This window comes from Coregonus lavaretus, assembly GCF_964263955.1.
Source record: "Coregonus lavaretus genome assembly, chromosome: 12".
Taxonomy (NCBI): Eukaryota; Metazoa; Chordata; class Actinopteri; order Salmoniformes; family Salmonidae; genus Coregonus; species Coregonus lavaretus.
Window position 1 is genome coordinate 8,054,268 of NC_139999.1, and position 27,024 is coordinate 8,081,291.

Below are 27,024 nucleotides of genomic sequence, written 5' to 3' on the forward strand. Positions count from 1 at the left end.
TGTTCAAGAAGCAGAGAAATACTCGAGGCTTAGATCAGATTTGCAAGCCCTTCCATTATGTGAGGCAGACCTGGAGTATTGGACTGATGGGTATTGTTATCGTGTGGGAGATACATTGTGTGCTGGCTATGCAGTAGTTAAAGCCCAAGGAACTGGATTTGTTGTTGAAAAGGCTGAAGTAATACCACAGCCTGCGTCCGCATAACTTGCTGAACTTGTGGGGCTAACAGAAGTGTGTTTGTTAGCAGAAGGAAAGCGAGTGACGATATATACTGATTCTGCATATGCACATAGTGTATGTCATTTGTTTGGAGCAGTGTGGAAAGGTCGAGGGTTTAAGAAAACGGATGGTTCTCCGATACAACATCATGCGCAAATAATGAAACTGTTGCATGCTATGATGAAGCCTAAAGAGATAGCGATAGCTAAGTGTGGTCCTCTGTAGCTCAGCTGGTAGAGCACGGCGCTTGTAACGCCAAGGTAGTGGGTTCGATCCCCGGGACCACCCATACACAAAAATGTATGCACACATGACTGTAAGTCGCTTTGGATAAAAGCATCTGCTAAATGGCATATTATTATTATAAGTGTGCAGCTCATAAAACAGATGTGTCAAAAGTCACACAAGGGAACAAAGCTGCTGATGAAGCTGCAAAAGCCGTCACAGGAGCGGACAAATTGGGCAAGGTTTTTCTGGTCACTCATGGAGTGGACGTGGAAGACAAAATTACGCTTACGGATGTGATTTTGATGCAGGAAGCTGCTTCTACGATTGACAAACAGTTATGGCTAGACCGAGGTGCTGTCAAAGATGCGAAGGGTCTTTGGAGAAACCATGAGGGGTTGATAGTAGCGCCTCTAGACCTATTAGGTCTGATGATTCAGGAAGCACATGGGTTAGCTAATGTTGCAAGGGGGGAGGTTAGGAGAAAGATCACAAAGGAGTATGGTTTTTGGGCACTATATTTGCTTGAAAAGGTTGACTATGTCATAGGCAGGTGCACAATCTGTCTGAAAAAGAATGTTCGCAGAGGTGTGATTGTTCTTCCTGGTTACATTCCAACACCGAGAGGTCCTATGCGGGAGTTGGTTATCGACTTTGTTGATATGATAAAACCAATTGAAGGGAAAAGATAAAAGCTGGTGGTTGTAGATAGATTTTCACGATTGCAGGAGGCATGTCCAACCAAGCGAAAAGAAGCTCAGTCGGTTGCAACGTTTTTGTGTAAATAAGTCATAAGCAGGTGGGGATTTCCCAATCGAATATCCTCAGCTAATGGGAAAGAGTTTTGTGGATAAATCAGTGAAATTTATTTTTCGAAAATTGGGAAAAAAGTCAGACCAAAATGTTATGAAAACTAGGGTTGAAGTAACTCTAGGAAATTTAGAATATCTGATTGTGTGATAATTTTCAATATATATATATATTTTTTATATTTAGTGTTTTCTTATGAATCAAAGGGGGGAAATGGAATGTGATTCATTTATATATATTATTTTTGATATTGATGTTTTAATTTTCATGTGTTGCTTTGCAAAAGATACTGGTTGGTGTTTTCCTTTCTTGCAGAAGCATATGGGGAATGTGTAGAGTGGGATTCAAATACTCAAACATGGACAATATGAATGGACTGGAGGAAGTAGAACAAGGAAGGTGTGGAAATGTTCAGATTCCATCATCGACGTTGCATTGAAAGTCGACACTGCTAAGGAGCTGCAGTGTAGTGGACTACATTCCAGTGGTTGCAATGATTTATATACATATTTGCATGTGTAATACATAATTTGTGTCATATTCTTTCTGTATTAACTTTTTGAAGAATTATGTTTTCTGTTGTTGGGTACATGTGGGGACCTCAGATTTTTTATTTTTTTTTACGCTTAGGGATATTGGGTCTAGGAAGGGATAGAGAGAATCCACAGGAGGGTCCGATGGGTCGACCAGCCTGAATGTGGATGGGTTTTTGATAGTATTTTGTTTTCTGAGGCTTTCATGTGTATTTGATTGCATCATAGCTTAAAATGCATTGATAAAGATTTATAAATTGATCTGGAGTACTTAGGTGGTCGCCTGGGGCAGAGGGGCCGTGAGAGAATTTTACTGTCTTGATTGATTGATGGATATTTGGAAAGAAAGCTGCCAGACAGGTTTTTCGCTCTTACACTCCATAACAATTTGTTTACACTTCATAAAAATTAGTTCACACTCCATAAACATGGTTTTATTGCTAAAGTTACACAAGATTTGTTATAATCCTATTCTTTTTGTTTTCGAGACTTAATTAGTCTCGAAGGGGGTAAATATGTAGTATCTGAACATTTATAGCTTTGGCTGAACATTTATAGCTTTGGTTCGCTCTCGCTCACTTGACTCAGCCAATAACTGTATGCGCTCTCAACACACACACACACACACACACACACACACACACACACACACACACACACACACACACACACACACACACACACACACACACACACACACAAACACACACACCCCTCCGGCTCTCACTCACTCAGCAACAGCCTGTCTCACTGCCTGACAGTCAGGACCAGGTCACAGTGAAATACATATTTTTTAAGACAAATGCCATGGCGGCCGCTTAGAAAAGCCCAAAACCCCGCAACCTGCGACCAATACATTTTCACTTGCGACATCGTTTTCAAAATAGCCCAATTTGCGAGAAAATCACGAACATGGCAACACTGAAGACAATCTTCTTCTTCTTCTTCGGTATAATGGCATTCACAACAATTATATGTTCATTCTGCCACCTACTGTACAGGTGGATAATAAAGATCCGAAAAGGAAATCGATCCACCTGACAGGTGTGGCATATCAAGAAGCTGATTAAACAGCATGATCATTACACAGGTGCACTTTGTGCTGTGGACAATAAAAGCCACTCAAAAATGTGCAGTTTTGTCACACAACACAATGCAACAGATGTCTAAAGTTTCGAGGGAGCATGCAATTGACATGCTGACTGCAGGAATGTCCAACAGAGCTCTTGCCAGAGAATTGAATGTTAATTTCTCTACCATAATGTCATTTTAGAGAATTTGGCAGTACGTCCAACCGGCCTCACAATCGCAGACCACGTGTAACCATGCCAGCCCAGGACCTCCACATCCGGCTTCTTCACCTGTGGGATCGTCTGAGATAAGCCACCCGGACAGCTGATGAAACTGAGGAGTATTTATTTCTGTAATAAAGCTATTTTGTGGGGAAAAACTAATTCTGAATGGCTGGGCCTGGCTCCCCATTGGGTGGGCCTGGCTCCCAAGTGGGTGATGCCCTCCCAGGCCCACCTATGGCTGCGCCCTTGCCCAGTCATGTGAAATTCATAGATTACAGCCTAATGAATTTATTTAAATTGACTGATTTCCTTATATGAACTGTAACTCAGCAAAATCATTGAAATTGTTGCATGTTGCGTTTATATTTTTGTTCAGTATTTATCTCTCTCCTTGAAACACAATTGGCTGGGACATAAGACCACCTTTGAGGTCTGAAACCATCGGACAGACTTTGATTTTGGTGTGAATTGTCCCTTTATTGTGGAGGAGACCATGGATTACAAATCTACATTTGGAAATATTTCAGAAAAAACATTACACACACAGTTGGTCTCTGTTGCTAACAATATCCGAGTTCCATTGCTCTGTCCTGATGAACCCAGATATATCGTTTATTCCATCCATTAGTTGTTTCTTGATTGGTAATCCTGGCTGCTGCCTGTCACAGGGAAGGGAGGACAATATTTAACAACATGGATGATTGAAAATAACTGAGAATTCAACACAGTCTTGGACAACAGCAAACATGACAAATGGTCAGTTTGATGCGACGTGTCATTTTATAGGTCATCTTGCAGGAGATGCACTGTTTTCAAAGCAAAGAAGCGGACGCTGGCTGGCTGGACGTTAGCAAGCTCTGTGATTCGATTAGTTAGCATTGTGCCAGCTATTTTGCTAGCTAGCATATATGTCTGTAGACCGTAGCCAGCCAACATCAATTTGCTAACATTTCGATTTATGAACAGAAAAAGTGCATCGTCAATTTGCAACCAAAAGCTAGTTAACGTTTTATGGGCAAGTATACGTCCAGTTGGTAGCTATCTAACGTTAGCTATAGCCCAATATTGGAGTAAAATTGGCTAAAGGGACCTTACATGTTTTGATTAAATGGCGAATTGGCTCTGGTAGCCTCAACAGCCGAACACTCCATCTAAACGTCAATCGATTATCAATTGCTGTACGATTCTAGAAACAACCCTCTACTTTCATATCGCATCAACATAATTTCACAAATGCAAATTACACACTTACTGTACACTGTTTTAACAGTTGCAGTCAACAGTATTTTTAAGTTATAACACATTTGTGGTGTCTGTCTTCCCTTTATATACAGTCGTTCAGAGAAGCAGATAGCTAATAAGCACAGGTAGTCCACTTCCGTCTGTTTTCCGTAAACAAGCGCTGTAACATGGAAATATGGCCATATGGGAATCCTAACCCTATAAAAGTGTGTATCAATAAATAAATAAATATATATATATATTTCTCGCCCATATGGAAGATACGATCCTTATGCTTCAAACCGTACCGCAAGCGATGCGTGTTAATGTTCAGACTGAACGTTGAGGCTCTTACCAAAACTCCCCTTACAGAAGACGCGTTTGTCCAATGACTCTTATGTGTAATGGAACTGAGAGTCATGATCAAGGGTTAACTAGCTATATCTGGCTCGTTTGCTAGCTAGCTACCTATGTGACATGTTTGGTGGCCAGTTTAGAAATATTGTTGCTGTTACTGGCTCCTACAGCCATCTATGCAACACTGCTTTTGTAAATGATATTAACATAAGTGACAATTGTTTATAATGTTATCTAGCTAGCTAATCACACAGGTATCAAGTGTAGCCTAGCTGTCAAACACGTTTAACTGGCAATGGTATTTTACAATTGCTGTAGACTTCAAATAGTGGTTGTGTGCAAGCTACATCAAGATGCAATCTGTCAAACTATTGTTGTCATTGAAATATTAAACTATCCAAGGCAATGATAGCTCATCTTTGAAAATTGAACGACCAGCCATGTCTACAGATGTAATCTTCAAACCAAATTAGTTTATTTCTCTCTCTTCTCTTCTCCTCCCCTCAGTGTACTCGTTCGATGGGATTGTGGTGCTTGGGCTTCTGTTCGTCTGTACGTGTGCGTACCTCAAGAAGGTGCCTCGCCTAAACAGTTGGCTACTCTCTGAGAAGAAGGGAGTGTGGGGGGTGTTCTATAAAGGTAAGCCATCAGCCAATCAATCAAGCTGTCAATGGTCCATCTTTGTAATAGAACAATGGAATATAAATACCGGTTATGTGTTTCTGACTACAGTCAAAGAGCTATGCTACAAGCTTCATCACAGCAGAGAGGTCCATTGCTATAGCTTCATCACAGTCTGAAGCAGAGAGGTCCACTACTATAGCTTCATCACAGTCTGAAGCAGAGAGGTCCACTACTACAGCTTCATCACAGTCTGAAGCAGAGAGGTCCACTGCTATCCACTACTGGTCAAAAGTTTTAGAACACCTACTCATTCAAGGGTTTTTCTTTATTTTTTAAAACGATTTTCTACATTGTAGAATAATAGTGAAGACATCAAAACTATGAAATAACACATATGGAATCATGTAGTAACCAAAAAAGTGTTAACAAATCAAAATATATTTTATATTTGAGATTCTTCAAATAGCCACCCTTTGCCTTGATGACAGCTTTGCACACTCTTGGCATTTTCTCAATCAGCTTCATGAGGTAGTCACCTGTAATGCATTTCAAGTTAATTTGTAGAATTGCTTTCCTTCTTAATGCATTTGAGCCAATCAGTTGTATTGTGACAAAGTAGGGGGGATATACAGAAGATAGCCCTATTTGGTAAAATACCAAGTCCATATTATGGCAAGAACAGCTCAAATAAACAAAGAGAAACGACAGTCCATCATTACTTTAAGACATGAAGGTCAGTCAATACGGAACATTTCAAGAACTTTGAACGTTTCTTCAAGTGGAGTCGCAAAAACCATCAAGTGCTATCAGGAAACTGTCTCATGAGGACCGCCACAGGAATGGAAGACCCAGAGTTACCTCTGCTGCAGAGGATACGTTCATTAGAGTTACCAGCCTCAGAAATTGCAGCCCAAATAGATGCTTCACAGAGTTCAAGTAACAGACACATCTCAACATCAACTGTTCAGAGGAGACTGTGTGAATCAGGCCTTCATGGTCGAATTGCTGCAAAGAAACCGCTACTAAAGGACACCAATAAGAAGAAGAGACTTCCTTGGGCCAAGAAACACGAGCAATGGACATTAGACCGGTGGAAATCTGGCCTTTGGTCTGATAAGTCCAAATTTGAGATTTTTGCGTCTCACAAAGACACGGCGGTTGGAACCAGAGTAGGTGAACGCTTGATCTCCGCATGTGTGGTTCCCACCGTGAAGCATGGAGGAGGAGGTGTGATGGTGTTGGGGGTGCTTTGCTGGTGACACTGTGATTTATTTAGAATTCAAGGCACGCTTAACCAGCATGGCTACCACAGCATTCTGCAGTGATACGCCATCACATCTGGTTTGCGCTCAGTGGGACTATCATTTGTTTTTCAACAGGACAATGACTCAACACACCTCCAGGGTGTGTAAGGGCTATTTGACCAAGAAGAAGAGTGATGGAGTGCTGCATCAGATGACCTGGCCTCCACAATCACCCGACCTCAATCGAATTGAGGTGGTTTGGGATGAGTTGGACGGCAGAGTGAAGGAAAAGATAGCCAACAAGTGCTCAGCATATGTGGGAACTCCTTCAAGACTGTTGGGAAAGCATTCCAGGTGAAGCTGGTTGAGAGAATGCCAAGAGTGTGCAAAACTGCCATCAAGGCAAAGGGTGGCTATTTGAAGAATCGCAAATATAAATATATTTAATTTGTTTAACACTTTTTTGGTAACTACATGATTCCATATGTGTTATTTCATAGTTTTGATGTCTTCACTATTATTCTACATTGTAGAAAATAGTAAAAATAAAGAAAAACTCTTGAATGTGTTGGTGTTCTAAAACTTTTGACCGGTAGTGTAGCTTCATCATAGTCTGAAGCAGAGAGGTCCACTACTATAGCTTCATCATAGTCTGAAGCAGAGAGGTTCACTACTATAGCTTCATCATAGTCTGAAGCAGAGAGGTCCACTACTATAGCTTCATCATAGTCTGAAGCAGAGAGGTCCACTACTATAGCTTCATCATAGTCTGAAGCAGAGAGGTTCACTACTATAGCTTCATCATAGTCTGAAGCAGAGAGGTTCACTACTATAGCTTCATCATAGTCTGAAGCAGAGAGGTTCACTACTATAGCTTCATCATAGTCTGAAGCAGAGAGGTTCACTACTATAGCTTCATCATAGTCTGAAGCAGAGAGGTCCACTACTATAGCTTCATCATAGTCTGAAGCAGAGAGGTTCACTACTATAGCTTCATCATAGTCTGAAGCAGAGAGGTCCACTACTATAGCTTCATCATAGTCTGAAGCAGAGAGGTCCACGTACTTACCCCCACTCCTGATCTACTGTCTTTTTTTCTCCCTTGTCCTCCGATTCTCTCTCCCCATCTATCTTCCTGTGTCTCTCTGTCCATCTCTTCGCTCTCTGTATCCCTCCCCTCAATCACACTCTTCATTGCTCCCCCAATCTCTCTCCCCCCTCTATCTTCCTCTGCCTCTCTTTCTCTCTCTCTGTCTCTCTCTCTCTGTCTTTCTGCCTCTCAGCTGCAGTGATTGGGACCAGACTCCACCATGCTGTGGCTATAACCTGTCTGTCGATGGCATTGTACCTGGTCTTTTTAAAGTGACAGCGTCAGGCTGGGATGGACTGGACTGAGATAGAGTGGACCGGACCAGGCCAGGCTTGGCTGTGCTTTGCAGAGCTGGATTGGGCTGCACTGGGTTGCCACCCATGGACGCTGTTTGGACAATGTGCCCCCAGAACGCCCATTCATTCACCCAGTAACCCCAAAGGACCTGTATAAAGGACAAGCTAATACTGCCCCCAGGTGGTGTATAAGATCCCTGTCACTCACTGCACTCTTCAACATCTGGGTGCTTCCCAATAACATCTCCTTTCTCCTGGAGTGTGTACTCGTTCACTACTCCCCACAAATGTAAAAGCATTGGATTGGTGTAGGCGTGGGCTAGGGAGTTTCCATATACCAGTCATTTCTGTTCAGAGATCTATGAAGGGAAGTGCACAAGTGCACACTTCGGGAGAAAGGAGAGACTACCGGGACGCATCCCTTGTATCCATCCCTGAACGACACCACCGTCATCCAGTTTACCCTGAGTTTACTGTACAGATCTTATTAGAACAGTGTTACTCAATATATTCTCGAGGTGCACATTTTTGTCCTAGCCCAGCACTAACACATCATTTCCCCCCATTTCTTTCCACACCAAATACAAACACACACACTACCATTTATAGACACACACAAACAATGACTACATCTTCTCTGTCCAGACCCGCATGCTCACACCCCCATCCCATAGTACCTGCATTATTGTTTGCCACATGGCCTGAAACTGCACCATTTCGTTTCTGTCCGTAGGCCACACACTTTCAATATTTACATAATAAATCATAGATCTTTCCATTGTGTTAATGATGGCAGATTGATTGATTTCCAAGTTTTTAGTATGTTTTTTTCAAGATGAGTGATGAGAAGAGAATCGTCCAACCCATCGGGTATCTCACTACACCCATACGCCATGTCTTGAAATATGCAGACAGACGGATTCAAAGTAAGTTTACATTGCAATACTTCTGACAGCAAACTTTCTAGCTCCCTCCACAACTTCCGGACTTTATAGCATTCCCAGAAAGCATGGATTATTAGTTTTACACTTAAGACATGACTCTGCCGTTGTGCTATAGAATTAATGAATTGTGTGTCTTGTATAATAAATTCTATACATCAGTTTATACTGGATTAAGCATTATGCTCCAACTTCCCCTCCATCTTGTGCCAACATCAGTCATTTTTAAGTCTTGGTTCCAATAGTTGATCTTTTTTTCGAAGAGATTGTCAGTTGGATATGCTATCTGCTATCGGTTGGGTAATTGGTATTACCGAAAATAAATACAAAAACTTTGATTGGTTGAATCAGATGTGTTGGTGCTGGGCTGAAACAAAAATTTGCACAGCCCCCATGAATGGATTGTTGAACACTGTGACAGAGGAGATTCTGCTCATGTGTTGAGTAGTGTCTTTATTTAATACTGTAGTTAATAATAATAATAATAATAAACCTTCTATTGATCACCTAGTTACCATTCTCAATGGTTTATTCTGGGGGAAAGGACTGGTATTTACGAAGTGTACAAAGGAGGAGCCTAAAATGTGGAAAATATGACTTCCTGTATAAAGTCTGACTGGTTGTAAAGTCATTCTAATAGATTTGAAAAGGCAGTTTTCTGTAGAGCACCATAGAGAATCACACGCATTGTGGTTGAGTCTAAAGATCTCTTTGTAGATCAAAATGTCTTTAATGTTAAAATGTCATGGTTATAGTCACTATTTCCTTTTTCGACAACCAGGAAAAACTCTGTGCTGTAGTTAAGCTATAAGATCTCATTGTCAGTTAAAACTCTTGGCCCTAGCCAAATTTACAGTGTCAACACCTCATTTTTCAGAGAGCGAGACACACACACTTAAACAAAACAACTATATGAAACTGTTCTTGGTGTCCAGCTTAATATAAAAGTTTGGACACACCTACTCATTCCAGGGTTTTTCTTTATTTTTACTATTTTCTACATTGTAGAATAATAGTGAAGACATCAAAACTATGAAATAATACATATGGAATCATGTAGTAACCAAAAATGTGTTAAACAAATCAAAATATATTTTATATTTGAGATTCTTCAAAGTAGCCACAATTTATCTTGACGACAGATTTGCACACTCTTGGCATTCTCTCAACCAGCTTCATGAGGTAGTCACCTGGAATGCATTTCAATTAACAGGTGTGCCTTGTGAAAAGTTAATTTGTGGAATTTCTTTCCTTCTTAATGCGTTTGAGCCAATCAGTTGTGTTGTGATAAGGTAGGGGTGGTATACAGAAGATAGCCCTATTTTGTAAAAGACCAAGTCCATATTATGGCAAGAACAGCTCAAATAAGCAAAGAGAAATTACAGTCCATCATTACTTTACGACATGAAGGTCAGTCAATACGGAACATTTCAATAACTTTTAAAGTTTCTTCAAGTGGAGTCGCAAAAACCATCAAGCGCTATGACACAACTGGCTCTCATGAGGACCGCCACAGGAAAGGAAAACCCAGAGTTACCTCTGCTGCAGAGGATAATTTAATTAGAGTTACCAGCCTCAGAATTTGCAGCCCAAATAGATGCTTCACAGAGTTCAAGTAACAGACACATCTCAACATCAACTGCTCAGAGGAGACTGCGTCAATCAGGCCTTCATGGTCGAATTGCTGCAAAGAAACCGCTACTAAAGGACACCAATAAGAAGAATAGACTTCCTTGGGCCAAGAAACATGAGCAATGGACATTAGACCGGTGGAAATCTGTCCTTTGGTCTGATAAGTCCAAATTGGAGATGTTTGGTTCCAACCGCCGTGTCTTTGTGAGACGCAGAATAGGTGAACGGATGATCTCCGCATGTATGATTCCCACCGTGAAGCATGGAGGAGGAGGTGTGATGGTGTTAGGGGTGCTTTGCTGGTGACACTGTGATTTATTTAGAATTCAAGGCACGCTTAACCAGCATGGCTACCACAGCATTCTGCAGCGATACGCCATCCCATCTGGTTTGCGCTTAGTGGGACTATCATTTGTTTTTCAACAGGACAATGACTAGGCTGTGTAAGGGCTATTTGACTGCATCAGATGACCTGGCCTCCACAATCACCCGACCTCAACCGAATTGAGGTGGTTTGGGATGAGTTGGACCGCAGAGTGAAGGAAAAGCAGCCAACAAGTGCTCAGCATATGTGGGAACTCCTTCAAGACTTTTGGAAAAGCATTCCAGGTGAAGCTGGTTGAGAGAATGCCAAGAGTGTGCAAAGCTGTCATCAAGGCAAAGGGTGGCTACTTTGAAGAATATAAAATATATTTGGATTACTACATGATTCCATATGTGTTATTTCATAGTTTTGATGTCTTTACTATTATTCTACAATGTCGAAAATAGTAAAAATAAAGAAAAACCCTTGAATGACTAGGTGTGTCCAAACTTTTGACTGGTACTATATATGAACTTAATATGCTTGTCAACAACAGCCAGGGTTTATTTAATTTCTTACATTTGTTTTACCTGTAGCCTAATCTGACTACTGTTACTGTCAATCTAATGTGTTGACTGGTATTGTATATGAAACTGTTCTTGGTGTCCAGCTTAATATATATATATATATATATATATATATATATATATATATATATACAGTGCCTTCGGAAAGTATTCAGACCCCTTGACTTTTTCCATATTTTTTTACGTTACAGCCTTATTCTAAAATGTATTTTTTTTGTTTAAATCCTCAGCAATCTACACACAATACCCATAATGACAAAGTGAAAACAGGTTTCTAGAAATCTTTAAAATGTAATAAAAATGAAAAACAGAACTATCTTATTTACATAAGTATTCAGACCCTTTGCTATGAGACTCGAAATTGAGCTCAGGTGCATCCTGTTTCCATTGATCATCCTTGAGATGTTTCTACAACTTCATTGGAATCCAGCTGTGGTAAATCCAATTGATTGGACATGATTTGGAAAGGCACACACATGTCTATATAAGGTCCCACAGTTAACAGTGCATGTCAGAGCAAAAACCAAGCCATGAGGTGGAAGGAATCGTCTGTAGAGCTCCGAGACAGGATTGTGTCGAGGCAAAGATCCGGGGAAGGGTACCAAAAAATGTCTGCAGCGTTGAAGGTCCCCAAGAACACAGTGGCCTCCATCATTCTGCACCTGTACACAGCCCATCTGAAATTAGCCCACCCAACTACCTCATCCCTATATTGTTATTTATTTTGCTCTTTTGCACCCCAGTATCTCTATTTGCACATAATCTTTTGCACATCTAGCATTCCAGTGTTAATACTATTGTAATTATTTTGCACTATAGCCTATTTATTGCCTTACCTCCATAACTTGCTACATTTGCACACACTGTATATATATTTTCTGTTGTATTTTTGACTTTATGTTTTTTTACCCCATATGTAACTCTGTGTTGTTTTTATTGCACTGCTTTGCTTTATCTTGGCCAGGTCGCAGTTGTAAATGAGAACCTGTTCTCAACTGGCTTACCTGGTTAAATAAAGGTGAAAAAAAAAAAAAAAAATTCCTTAAATGGAAGAAGTTTGGAACCACCAAGACCCTTCCTAGAGCTGGCCGCCCGGCCAAACTGAGCAATCAGGGGAGAAGGGCCTTGGTCAGGGAGGTGACCAAAAACCCGGTGGTCACTCTGACAGAGCTCTAGAGTTCCTCTGTGGAGATGGGAGAACCTTCCAGAAGGACAACCATCTCTGCAGCACTCCACCAATCAGGCCTTTATGGTAGAGTGGCCAGATGGAAGCCACTCCTCAGTAAAAGGCACAACAGCCCGCTTGGAGTTTGCCAAAAGGCACCTAAAGGACTCTCAGACCATAAGAAAGAAGATTCTCTGGTCTGATGAAACCAAGATTGAACTCTTTGGCCTGAATGCCAAACGTCACGTCTGGAGGAAACCTTGCACCATCCCTACGGTGAAGCATGGTGGTGGCAGCATCATGCTGTGGGGATGTTTTTCAGCGGCAGGGACCGGGAGTCTAGTCGGGGTTGAGGGAAATATGAACGGAGCAAAGTACAGAGAGATCCTTGATGAAAACCTGCTCCAGAGCACTCAGGACCTCAGACTGGGGCGAAGGTTCACCTTCCAAAAGGGCAACGACCCTAAGCACACAGCCAAGACAACGCAGGAGTGGCCTTCGGAAAGTATTCAGACCCCTTTTACTTTTTCCACATTTTGTTAGGTTATAGCCTTATTCTAAAATTGATTAAATAGTTTTCCCCCCCTCATCAATATACACACAATACCCAATAATGACAAAGCATAAACAGTTTAAAAAATAATAATTTGAGGATTTTTTTTATTTAAAAAAACAAATGGAAATATCACATTTACATAAGTATTTAGACCCTTTACTCAGTACTTTGTTGAAGCACCTTAGGCAGCGATTACAGCCTCAAGTCTTCTTGGGTATGACTCTACAAGCTTGGCACACCTGTATTTGGGGAGTTTCTCCCATTCTTCTCTGCAGATCCTCTCAAGCTCTGTCAGGTTGGATGGGGAGCGTTGCTGCACAGCTATTTTCAGGTCTCTCCAGAGATGTTAGATCGGGTTCAAGTCCGGGCTCTGGCTGGGCCACTCAAGGACAGACTTGTCCGAAGCCACTCCTGCGTTGTCTTGGCTGTGTGCTTAGTGGCAAACTCCAAGCGGGCTGTCGTGCCTTTTACTGAGGAGTGGCTTCCGTCTGGCCACTCTACCATAAAGGCCTGATTGGTGGAGTGCTGCAGAGATGGTTGTCCTTCTGGAAGATTTCATGGCTACAGATGTGAGTGCTACGGGGCGATAGTCATTTAGACAGGTTACTTTGGCATTCTTGGGCACAGGGACTATGGTGGTCTGCTTGAAACATGTAGGTATTACATACTAGGTCAGGGAGAGGTTGAAAACTATCAGTGAAGACACTTGGCCGCTGGTCAGCGCATGCTCTGAGTACGCGTCCTTGTAATCTGTCTGGCCCCGCGGCCTTGTGAATGTTAACCTGTTTAAAGGTCTTACTCACATCGGCTACGGAGAGCGAGATCACACAGTCTGGTGCTCTCATGCATGGTTCAGTGTTGCCTTTTTTTTCTCATTCTGATATTACATATTACCACTGTTGTAATTTATATTATGTATTACCATGCATGCTCACAAAGTACTGCATTTATAACCAATGAATTTGTGTATTCATAAAATATATAAACATGACCTTCTGGATATGAATGATGATCAGTTATAATCAATATTATAGACAGGTTATATGGCTGCATACAGTACCTTGCAAAAGTATTCATCCCCCTTGGTGTTTTTCCTATTTTGTTGCATTACAACCTGTAATTTAAATTGACTTTTATTTGGATTTCATGTAATGGACATACACAAAATAGTCCAAATTGGTGAAGTGAAATGAAAAAAATAACTTGTTTCAAAAAATTCTAAGAAATAAAAATGGAAAAGTGGTGCGTGCATATGTATTCAGCCCCTTTGCTATGAAGCCCCTAAATAAGATCTGGTGCAACCAATTACCTTCAGAAGTCACATAATTAGTTAAATAAAGTCCACCTGTGTGCAATCTAAGTGTCACATGATCTCAGTATATTTTCACCTGTTCTGAAAGGCCCCAGAGTCTGCAACACAAATAAGCAAGGGGCACCACCAAGCAAGCGGCACAATGAAGACCAATGAGCTCTCCAAACAGGTCAGGGACAAAGTTGTGGAGAAGTACAGATCAGGGTTGGGTTATTTAAAAAAATCTGAAACTTTGAACATCCCACGGAGCACCATTAAATCCAAAATGGAGAGAATATGGCACCACAACAAACCTGCCAAGAGAGGGCCGCCCACAAAAACTCACGAACCAGGCAAGGAGGGCATTAATCAGAAGCAACAAAGAGACCAAAGATAACCCTGAAGGAGCTGCAAAGCTCCACAGCGGAGATTGGAGTATCTGTTCATAGGACCACTTTAAGCCGTACACTCCACAGAGCTGGGCTTTACGGAAGAGTGACCAGAAAAAAGCCATTGCTTAAAGAAAAACATAAGCAAACACATTTGGTGTTCGCCAAAAGGGATGTGGGAGACTCCCCAAACTTATGGAAGAAGGTACTCCGGTCAGATGAGACTAAAATTGAGCTTTTTGGCCATCAAGGAAAACGCTATGTCTGGCGCAAAGAAAACACCTCTCATCACCTCGAGAACACCATCCCCACAGTGAAGCATGGTGGTGGTGGCAGCATCATGCTGTGGGAATGTTTTTCATCGGCAGGGACAGGGAAACTTGTCAGAATTGTAGGAATGATGGATGGTGCTAAATACAGGGAAATGCTTGAGGGAAACCTGTTTCAGTCTTCCAGAGATTTGAGACTGGGACGGAGGTTCACTTTCCAGCACGACAATGACCCTAAGCATACTGCTAAAGCAACACTCAAGTGGATTAAGGAGAAACATTTAAATGTCTTGGAATGGCCTAGTCAAAGCCAGACCTCAATCAATTGAGAATCTGTGGTATGACTTAAAGATTTCTGTACACCAGCGGAACCCATCCAACTTGAAGGAGCTGGAGCAGTTTTGCCTTGAAGAATGGGCAAAAATCCCAGTTGCTAGATGTGCCAAGCTCATAGAGACATACCCCAAGAGACTTGCAGCTGTAATTGCTGCAAAAGGTGGCTCTACAAAGTATTGACTTTGGGGGGGTGAATAGTTATGCACGCTCAAGTTCTTTTTTTTTGGTCTTATTTCTTGTTTGTTTCACAAAAAAAATTATTTTGCATCTTCAAAGTGGTAGGCATGTTGTGTAAATCAAATGATACAAACCCCCCAAAAAATATATATTAATTCCAGGTTGTAAGGCAACAAAATAGGAAAAATGCCAAGGTGGGTGAATACTTTCGCAAGTGAATACTTTCGCAAGCCGTTCACTTACTTCACTTTATATTTCATTGTTTTACAGAATGTTGTTCACAAACTCCTCTGCAGTCGACACAAACATTCTGCCGTAACAGATTTAAAAAACAGTCATGATAGCTGATGTCAGTGGCTTATGACAACTAACTTAACTCTGCCAGGCATTGTATGTGGCCCTAAGCCAGCTGGAGGTCAGACAGCAAATGTCAAGCCATTTAGCCGACCAAAACAATGGTTTGTACGGGGACAGAGTCAAGTCAGTAGCTTTTTTTTTCTGATTCTGATATTATGTTTTACCAGGCTCACAATATACTGTACTTATAAGAGATTAATTTGTTCTCTCTCGCTCTCGCAGTAGCTGCGACACCAGTTTCCCTTGCCAGAGAGAGGGAGGGATGATTAGACGTAATTAGATTTGACCTGCATAGGGCTGTAAGCTGCACCTGTTCAACATATCACTACATTCACTGCTGCTGCTGAGTCCACTCTCAGAGGAGAGAGCTTCTCCTGAAAACAAGACCAAGATTTTGCTTTAAAGTGTGTGCATGTCTGTTTGAGAGAGAACGTAGACCAGAATTAAAGATCTATCAAGAGAGCACAAGCTTTCTTCTCTCCTCAGAGACTGTAAAACTGCACCCAGGTAAGGCTGTTCTTTTGGGAAGCATGTGTGGGGGTTGATCAGGATACAGTGGGTTTTATGCGACTGTAAAACTGCACCCAGGTAAGGCTGTTCTTTTGGGAAGCATGTGTGGGGGTTGATCAGGATACAGTGGGTTTTATGCGACTGTAAAACTGCACCCAGGTAAGGCTGTTCTTTTGGGAAGCATGTGTGGGGGTTGATCAGGATAAAGTGGGTTTTTGTGTGGGTTCAAAGGAGAGTAGAAAGAGTTGTGTAAACTACTGTAGTGTGAGCTCTTGCGTAATCTCTTCAACTCTCGGATGTTACAGAAGCCCAAGGAGGGTTGAGTTGGATTCTTGATCATGAACCGTTAATGTTGGCAATATAAGTAAAACTTGCCAAAGAGCATGACTAGTAATGTAAAACAATAATTTATGTTAAAGATGACCCACACAATACCTTCTTCCAATACGCGTTGAAGTGTCCCATTCTTCCCCTCAGCAATTACTATTTACAACATGACAATGATTTACCATTAAAAATGTCAGAATGTAAGATAATATCCTCTTCCTCGAGCAGGGTACTACGGCTGCCGGAAGGGCCCGTCGCCTCTTCTGTCCGTCGAGGGCCACGATGACCTCATCTGTCCCCGGAAGCTGACCAAACCCGTCCTGGAGTCTCCCCTACACCGTGACCTCTGCATCTGCGGTGGAAAGGTGGCAGAGCTACAGCGGTGTTTGTCAGACCAGGAGACATACCGGAAATCGGTCTTCTCAATAAAAACTGGCCTACAATATGAACCCTCTATGGAAAGATGAGACTCATGATGGTGTTCTCTGTTTTGCTCTACAACCCCCACAAGCATCACAGGACTCGTCTGAAGTCGGTTCCGCCGATCTGCCAACTTCTGTCTGTAGCGTCCGAACAGTTTGGGATACACACTAATATGACCCCACCATGGAAAGGTGAGACTCTCACGAACACGGACAGATCGGTTGTTTTGCTCTAGAGACTCACAGGACTCGTCTGAAGGTTTCCCGTTACCAGTAAACACTGACTGTACAAAACATTAGGAACACCAGCTCTTTCCATGACAGACTGATCATGTGAAAGCTATGATCCATTATTGAGGTCACCTGTTAAATCCTCTTCGAACAGTGTAGATGAAGGGGAGGAGACCGGTTAAAGAAGGATTTTTAAGTCTTGAGACATGGATTGTGTGCCATTCAGAGGGTGAATGGGCAAGAGAAACGATTTAAGTCCCTTTGAACGGGGTATGGTAGTAGGTGCCAGGCGCACCGGTTTGTGTCAAGAGCTGCAACTCTGCTGGGTTTTTCACGCTCAACAGTTTCCTGTGTGTATCCAGAATGGGCAACCACCCAAAGGACATCCAGCCAACTTGACACAACTGTGGGAAGCATTGGAGTCAACGTGCCAGCATCCCTGTGGAGCCCTTTCGACACCTTGTAGAGTCCATGCCCCGATGAATTGAAGCTGTTCTGAGGGCAGCGTTTTCTAGAACAGAGACAGAGGGAGCAGCGCTTGGAGAGAGAGCGGACCCAGGGAGCAGCGCTGGGAGAGAGAGCGGACCCAGGGAGCAGCGCTGGGAGAGAGCGGACCCAGGGAGCAGCTCTGGGAGAGAGCGGACCCAGGGAGCAGCGCTGGGAGAGAGAGCGGACCCAGGGAGCAGCGCTGGGAGAGAGAGCGGACCCAGGGAGCAGCGCTGGGAGAGAGCGGACCCAGGGAGCAGCGCTGGGAGAGAGAGCGGACCCAGGGAGCAGCGCTGGGAGAGAGAGCGGACCCAGGGAGCAGCGCTGGGAGAGAGAGCGGACCCAGGGAGCAGCGCTGGGAGAGAGAGCGGACCCAGGGAGCAGCGCTGGGAGAGAGAGCGGACCCAGGGAGCAGCGCTGGGAGAGAGAGCGGACCCAGGGAGCAGCGCTGGGAGAGAGAGCGGACCCAGGGAGCAGCGCTGGGAGAGAGAGCGTACCCAGGGAGCAGCGCTGGGAGAGAGAGCGTACCCAGGGAGCAGCGCTGGGAGAGAGCGGACCCAGGGAGCAGCGCTGGGAGAGAGCAGACCCAGGGAGCAGCGCTGGGAGAGAGAGCGTACCCAGGGAGCAGCGCTGGGAGAGAGAGCGTACCCAGGGAGCAGCTCTGGGAGAGAGCGGACCCAGGGAGCAGCGCTGGGAGAGAGCGGACCCAGGGAGCAGCGCTGGGAGAGAGCGTACCCAGGGAGCAGCGCTGGGAGAGAGAGCGGACCCAGGGAGCAGCACTGGGAGAGAGAGCGGACCCAGGGAGCAGCGCTGGGAGAGAGAGCGGACCCAGGGAGCAGCGCTGGGAGAGAGAGCGGACCCAGGGAGCAGCGCTGGGAGAGAGAGCGGACCCAGGGAGCAGCGCTGGGAGAGAGAGCGTACCCAGGGAGCAGCGCTGGGAGAGAGAGCGTACCCAGGGAGCAGCTCTGGGAGAGAGAGCGTACCCAGGGAGCAGCTCTGGGAGAGAGCGGACCCAGGGAGCAGCGCTGGGAGAGAGCGGACCCAGGGAGCAGCGCTGGGAGATAGCGTACCCAGGGAGCAGCGCTGGGAGAGCGCGGACCCAGGGAGCAGCGCTGGGAGATAGAGCGGACCCTCAGACCACCCTCTGACCTGGATCAGGAACTACACAAGAGGCACAGAATACACATGGTATGTAAACTCAGCAAAAAAAGAAACGTCCTCTCACTGTCAACTGCGTTTATTTTCAGCAAACTTAACATGTGTAAATATTTGTATGAACATAACAAGATTCAACAACTGAGACATAAACTGAACAAGTTCCACAGACATGTGACGAACAGAAATTGAATAATGTGTCCCTGAACAAAGGGGGAGGGGTCAAAATCAAAAGTAACAGTCAGTATCTGGTGTGGCCACCAGCTGCATTAATTACTGCAGTGCATCTCCTCCTCATGGACTGCACCAGATTTGCCAGTTCTTGCTGTGAGATGTTACCCCACTCTTCCACCAAGGCACCTGCAAGTTCCCGGACATTTGTGGGGGGAATGGCCCTAGCCCTCACCCTCCGATCCAACAGGTCCCAAACGTGCTCAATGGGATTGAGATCCGGGCTCTTTGCTGGCCATGGCAGAACACTGACATTCCTGTCTTGCAGGAAATCACGCACAGAACGAGCAGTATGGCTGGTGGCATTGTCATGCTGGAGGGTCATGTCAGGATAAGCCTGCAGGAAGGGTACCACATGAGGGAGAAGGATGTCTTCCCTGTAACGCATAGCGTTGAGATTGCCTGCAATGACAACAAGCTCAGTCCGATGATGCTGTGACACACCGCCCCAGACCATGACGGACCCTCCACCTCCAAATTGATCCCGCTCCAGAGTACAGGCCTCGGTGTAACGCTCATTCCTTTGACGATAAATGCGAATCCGACCATCACCCCTGGTGAGACAAAACCGTGACTCGTCAGTGAAGAGCACTTTTTGCTAGTCCTGTCTGGTCCAGCGACGGTGGGTTTGTGCCCATAGGCGACGTTGTTGCCGGTGATGTCTGGTGAGGACCTGCCTTACAACAGGCCTACAAGCCCTCAGTCCAGCCTCTCTCAGCCTATTGCGGATAGTCTGAGCACTGATGGAAGGATTGTGCATTCCTGGTGTAACTCGGGCAGTTGTTGTTGCCATCCTGTACCTGTCCCGTAGGTATGATGTTTGGATGTACCGATCCTGTGCAGGTGTTGTTACACGTGGTCTGCCACTGCGAGGACGATCAGCTGTCTCCCTGTAGCGCTGTCTTAGGCGTCTCACAGTACGGACATTGCAATGTATTGCCCTGGCCACATCTGCAGTCCTCATGCCTCCTTGCAGCATGCCTAAGGCACGTTCACACAGATGAACAGGGACCCTTGGCATCTTTCTTTTGGTGTTTTTCAGAGTCAGTAGAAAGGCCTCTTTAGTGTCCTAAGTTTTCATAACTGTGACCTTAATTGTCTACCGTCTGTAAACTGTTATAGTCTTAACGACCGTTCCACAGGTGCATGTTCATTAATTGTTTATGGTTCATTGAACAAGCATGGGAAACAGTGTTTGAACCCTTTACAATGAAGATCTGTGAAGTTATTTGGATTTTTACGAATTATCTTTGAAAGACAGGGTCCTGAAAAAGGGACGTTTCTTTTTTTGATGAGTTTATATAAGCTGACCTACTGACCTAGCACAACACCTCCATAGGAAACACAGGAGCTTGCCAAATGTGTCATATAGCTAGGCTTGGTGAGGTGACGGAGGACAGGAGACACCTTTAGATGCGTACACACCCACACACAAACCACCTGTTAATATACAATGGCTATGAGGCTATTGTCATTGCCAGCTAGGACACTGCTATGACTAGAAGTGATGACACCTTAAGAGCCGCATAAGGTTCTTTGTAAACAGCTGGATGTGAGGAAGGATGTCTGTTTAATCTTCTCTTGTCTTGAGATGGGAATAGAATAATCAGCACAAGATGGAAGATCGTGGTCATGAAGAGAAGACAGATGCTGAAAGATCCAAAGTCAGAAAACAGGAACAGTACTTCTCACATTGGTTCTGAGATCAACCAATCAGACACGTATTGCCTCTAAATAAAAATGGATAAGTAGCCTAAGGCTCTAATAAGGCTGTTGTTTGAGGTCAAACAGTTTCTGTAGGGATTATTAGAGTACTATGGGTGGGGATTGGGGAACCCTGCTGTAGGGATTATTAGGGTTGGTTCTGTGGGTGGGGATTGGGGAACCCTGCCGTAGGGATTATTAGGGTTGGTTCTGTGGGTGGGGATTGGGGAACCCTGCTGTAGGGATTATTAGGGTTGGTTCTGTGGGTGGGGATTGGGGAACCCTGCTGTAGGGATTATTAGGGTTGGTTCTGTGGGTGGGGATTGGGGAACCCTGCTGTAGGGATTATTAGGGTTGGTTCTGTGGGTGGGGATTGGGGAACCCTGCTGTAGGGTTATTAGGGTTGGTTCTGTGGGTGGGGATTGGGGAACCCTGCTGTAGGGATTATTAGGGTTGGTTCTGTGGGTGGGGATTGGGGAACCCTGCTGTAGGGATTATTAGGGTTGGTTCTGTGGGTGGGGATTGGGGAACCCTGCTGCAGGGTTATTAGGGTTGGTTCTGTGGGTGGGGATTGGGGAACCCTGCTGTAGGGTTATTAGGGTTGGTTCTGTGGGTGGGGATTGGGGAACCCTGCTGTAGGGATTATTAGGGTTGGTTCTGTGGGTGGGGATTGGGGAACCCTGCTGTAGGGATTATTAGGGTTGGTCTGTGGGTGGTGATTGGGGAACCCTGCTGTAGGGATTATTAGGGTTGGTTCTGTGGGTGGGGATTGGGGAACCCTGCTGTAGGGATTATTAGGGTTGGTTCTGTGGGTGGGGATTGGGGAACCCTGCTGTAGGGATTATTAGGGTTGGTTCTGTGGGTGGGGATTGGGGAACCCTGCTGCAGGGTTATTAGGGTTGGTTCTGTGGGTGGGGATTGGGGAACCCTGCCGTAGGGATTATTAGGGTACTGGGGTGTGAACAGTAGATATTTTTCTTTACAGTGTTTATGTATTATTAATAAATATGTCACAAAAATACATGTTTCAAAACATTTTAATAGGTCCAAATATTTTAAACATTCATATTGAAGTAGTTTGACAGTAGGTTTTAAACAACACTGGTGATGAGGAGAGGACATGGTCAAAGTGTCACACAATAATACAACGGTTGGTTTCTTTCAACGACGTTAACAGAAGCAGTCTTTTTTTGTTTGTTTAAAAGTAACCGAATGCCAGCTGGACAATTGCCTGTAGAGTAGCTCAGCTGAACACACACAGCTCTGTTGACCATCACTGGGCTTTGTAAATACGTCAACCAAACACAGACAGCAGGTAGGGTAAATCTCCCAACTGAACAGAAGTCTCAGTAAGCAGGGGAGAGGCCTACATTATTAGACATTCAGTCTCAATGCATCTCCAAACACCAAGCCTTGACTGAGTTATTCTGTACCATTGTTCTGAAGCAATACACACCATTTTCATATCAAGAGAATCCCTTTCATCACATTCATAAATAGGGCCACTTTCACTTAGAGATACTCCAGGACATTTTAAACAGATTCGGGAATGATTTGAGTGTCTTCATTGTCCTACCAGTAAGCCGAAAACCGGTTCCTTTAAGTACACTCTCTCCCAACATACATGTGCTGTTATTAATAAATTAAGGTCTCATGTTGTGTGGCTGCACCAAGTCAGGTCCCAGTCCTGTACCGGTGTGCTTTAGTTCAGTCAGTGAGGGCTCCAGTCAGGTCCACTCTCCCAGTCCTGTACCGGTGTGCTTTAGTTCAGTCAGTGAGGGCTCCAGAATAAATAAATAAATAAATAAACATATAAAAACGGAAGGGGGATCAGTGTTTTCCTCAGGTCTTCTCATAGGCGGGCTGCCATAACAGACATCTTCTATGGAGGTCAACTGAAGGCAGCACAATGTTTTACAGGGAAGGTGGAGCGGGAGGCACCACAGAACGGAGTAAGGCTGAAGGGGAGCGCCACACCGCCTGGGTAACCGTAGTAGGGGAAACACTGATGAGAATTACATGGGTGGACAAAGTGAGGAAGGTTAGGGGTTATAGGTCAGGGTATTCCGTCCTTCCTCTGGCAGCACTGTGAGGGCGGGACGCTCCAGTCGTACACATAGCTCAGTCTGAGTTTAACCTCTTCCTTACACAGCCTCCCATCTCTCTGCAGCGTCTGCTGTTTCTCCAACATGTCCTCCAGGCTCTGCTTGTGGGTCACCAGGTACTTATTACTACACCCCCGAGACTTGTACTCTGTGTCAAACCGAGGGTCGTGTGTTCGTTTGACGTCCACAGGGGCCAGCCACGCCCCCAGTGACACGTCCTCACTCTGCCACACCTTGAGGTAGGCCGTGTTGATTCGGATGTAGTGTACGAGGTCGCAGGAGAGCAGGTAGCCTCCACCCAGGGCGTAGGGTAGGTAGTAGTCACACAGCTCCCAGGCCGACTCCCTCCACTTCCCTGCCGTCTTCACGCGACCGCGACCTGAGAAGAAGCCCCAGTACAGCCGGCTGGGTTCTTTAGTCTTCAGCTCCTCCTATAAGATGAGAAGAGATTATATGTTATTGAGTGTTTGCGCATACATTTGTTTGGCAGCACAAGCTCCATATTAGACAATATAGAACCGTTTAAAAAAGTCAAAAAGAGTAAAGAAAATCACAACACATCACGAAACAAATACCAGGGTCCTGTCCCAAATGGCACCCTATTCCCTACATAGGTTCCCTATGGACCCTTGTCAAAAGTAGTGGACTACATAGTGAAGAGGGTGCCATTTGGCCCCGTTCCATATCAAACGCATACCTTCAATAGGTCCAGACGAGCGAAAGTGTCATCGTCCGCTTTTAACACAAACTTGAAGTCTACGTTGTGATCCAGCCAGGAGTACATATGCAGCAGCTTCAGGGTCAGGTTCTCATACGAGTCTCGCAGTGCGGGGAGTAAGAGCAGGTCTTTGTGCCGGCCCTGCTCCGTGTTGATGTTCTGCATGTCCTCGGCGGGCAGACCCTCGGTTCCCACCACGAACATAGCTAGAACCTCCGGATCCTTCTTAGCCAGCCAGGTACTACGGATGATGCTCCTGCGCTCGGTGTACTTGGGTCCTGTGGTGATGAGGACCACCAGGAAGGCCGAGAGGTCTTTGGGGCGTGAGGGGAGCTCAGGGTGCTCTGCGCGGGGCTGGGAGTGGGCAGCGTGGGGGGCTAGGCCTGGAGGGTCGGCCTGGCCCTGTTTTAGGGTCTCTGAGGTACACTTGGCGAGGAAAAGGAGGACAACAGCAAAGAGGCACACTCCTCCGATGGCCAGGGCAGTCTTGTGACGACACACGACGCGGACCAGGCTCATGGTGCTGAGACTGAGAAGGGGAGAGAGAGCTGGAAGAGAGAGACTGGGGGGGGACGGGGAACGAGAGAGATCTGTAAATAACAATGCACGTTTGTCCATTCTGTTAACAATAAAGACAGCAGTCAATGAATGTCTCCCAGAGAAATTAGGTAGCAAGAGATAAATAAATTATACAGTTAATCAACAATTGAACAGATAGCTAACTTAACGTTACCTAACCGAACTCGGCAAACAAATCAGTGGTAAGCAGACCACCCGCAGCTTGCCTGCAACCTGGCTAACGATACCCGATCAATCTCATTCCATGCAAGCAACGGAAAGCACGCTCATTGCATCAAAATCAAAACAAAGGAGGGAATATGGACTACAGTACCTGAATGTGTCACACAACGCTAGATGTTTAATGCATCGATGACAGTTACATTGGCATTGGTTCTGTCTGTAGCTAGTTAGTTAGCAAGCTAGCACAAATGGGAAACGTTAGCAGGCTGGCTAGCTATCGAGGAATGAGGATTTGATTTGCTGCTCACTTCGCTAGCTACAAAATGACGCGAAATAATACAACAATTGAACTGAATAAAAAAAGCAATCCTTTTGTGTGTAGCTAGATGAACAGCTAGCTAGTGATCTAGCTACCATTTACGTTATTTTTGCCACGGCTGGTGACACGCAGTAAACACAAGACAGACCATGTGTTCAAGACAACACGGAACTCAGAAATCTCCAACCTCCGACTTCAGTGCGTTTTAGACAAATGTGAAGTCGGAAAAAAGAAGCTCCGACTGCGAAAAATATTTTTTAATGGTCATACAACTCAGAATTACAAGTCGGAAACTCAAGCATCATCCTAGAGCTACGACTTCTCCAACCTGGACATCACTGACGTCACCGTCACAAGTTTTTCCTTGTCAGAGCCTGTTTTTCCGAGTTCCTAGTTTTTGTGAACGCGCCAAGAGGCAGTATGTGATGACGCATGCACTTCGCTGCTGGAAAGACACGCCGTTGGTGCCTCCCAGTGGATAGGATTAGAATAAGTATCAAATTAGAACTACATTACAGCACTGATTCTAAATTCTATCGAATGAACTGTGTGGAATGGAAATGAATGTGGAACCCCCCCAACTGTCTGTTCTGGTTCTTTGCTAGTTTTGTGGGTAAGAAACCATAGAGATAGAATTTCTACCTCCATTCTATGGCACATTCTATGTTCTACCCGTTCCAATTCTATGTTCTATCACTATGGAAAAGGAAAAGCCCCTCTAGTTGGTTGCTAGGACACCATTGTTAAGTATTTCCTGACCAGGTATGATCAAGCATTCCATTAGATATAACATGTAGTGATATGACAGTGTTGTCCACAGTCGGGCTCTTGTTTCTAGCAGTAGCTGACACAGCCAGACTGTCAGACTGACTGTCAGACATGGATAACAAAAAGGCAGCAGAAGATCTGACTGATTACTTCAAAACATACTTTGGGAACAATCTTCAGAAAGTGTTACTGTAAGTGCATGACTAGTATAGAACACCCTCAGGATTTTAATGATGATGTTTTATCTTTGGGATATGCTCCTTACCAATATAAACACTGAATGAAACTGTACATTTACACAATAAATTACACTGAGTTGTTGTTGTTGTTTACCAGGAAAGCTCCCCTGTCCACTGATGATGTCTTGGCTCCCACCACTCGCCTCATCAGGAAAAGAAGAGAGGAGCTGGACATACACAAGGCCATGGAGGCCCTTCAAGAGGTGATACACATGGGCATGCACACACACGAACACACACGCACACGTGCACACACACTGACCTCTGGCCCTTTGCCCGCTACTCCTGTGTGTGTCTCTATCAGGACTTTGACATGACCCTGATGGCCCAGCGTGTCAGAGATAAAGAGCTGAAGGAGAGGGAGGTTAAGTTAAAGGAATACCTCAGGAACTTCGACACATTTCTCCAGGTAACCTCCTCTAGGTTGAGAGGTCCGATAGTAGGACCTCTCAACCTATTAATCTTTTCCATTGAACTCAGAGACAGGAGTTCCACACCATACAAACTGTTTCTACTAACCAATCCCCTCCTGCCTTTCTCAGGAGAATAAATTGAAAAAACGTCAGTGCGTTGAAGAAAGCGGTGAAGGAGAGAGAGCTAGCTCGTCAGAAAGCAGCAAACCCACTCATCCTGAGACAGGAGCTCAAGGCTCTCACTAAAGAGAGAGAAAAGATTGCTGCTCTCGTAGAGAAACATGAAATCTACCCCCGCTTTCTAGATAAAGTGGTCATAGCCAGCAAACAGGTAATGAGAGATATGATAAGATGGAAGAGACCATCTCCCCGTAGAGGGGTGTCAGGTTTGTATAGTTGAGGAGGCAGTGTGAGCTAATTCTCTGGTCTGGTGTTGGCTTGGTGGTACTGGCACTGATACTGAGATTTCTAAGACTCTCCATGGGTTTGTAACGTATTTGTAACGTATTTAATGGAACCACTACTTTGTATCCTTTTCTCTCTCCCTCTCCTCCAACACTACTCACTCTGCCCCTACACAGATGGTAATGCGCCGTCGCAACCTTCGCTCTCTCTCTCCCGCTACTCTCTCCTCTTCCATCCTATCATCTCTTCCCTCTGCTCAATCCTTCTCCCTCCAATCTCCTGATTCTGCCTCCTCAACCCTCCTCTCCTCCCTTTCTGCATCCTTTGACTC

At 44.7% G+C, this 27,024-nt stretch overlaps 2 protein-coding genes across 2 annotated transcripts; one reads left to right on the forward strand and one right to left on the reverse strand.

The window, feature by feature from the left end:
• Nucleotides 1-3,729: 3,729 nt before the first annotated feature.
• On the forward strand, nt 3,730-9,366 carry LOC311138029 (protein kish-B). The gene is made up of 3 exons (XM_084172678.1): nt 3,730-3,839; nt 5,169-5,300; nt 7,813-9,366. Exons 1-3 carry the CDS (start codon nt 3,830-3,832, stop codon nt 7,893-7,895), a joined length of 225 nt encoding a protein of 74 aa, XP_084028804.1. The 5' UTR covers nt 3,730-3,829; the 3' UTR covers nt 7,896-9,366.
• Nucleotides 9,367-22,006: 12,640 nt separating this feature from the next.
• On the reverse strand, nt 22,007-25,214 carry b3galt6 (UDP-Gal:betaGal beta 1,3-galactosyltransferase polypeptide 6). Its single transcript, XM_084173106.1, has 3 exons — nt 24,701-25,214; nt 23,788-24,370; nt 22,007-23,521 (listed from the first exon to the last, which is right to left on the reverse strand). Exons 2-3 carry the CDS (start codon nt 24,325-24,327, stop codon nt 23,042-23,044), a joined length of 1,020 nt encoding a protein of 339 aa, XP_084029232.1. The 5' UTR covers nt 24,328-24,370; nt 24,701-25,214; the 3' UTR covers nt 22,007-23,041.
• Between the last annotated feature and the right edge of the window lie 1,810 nt (nt 25,215-27,024).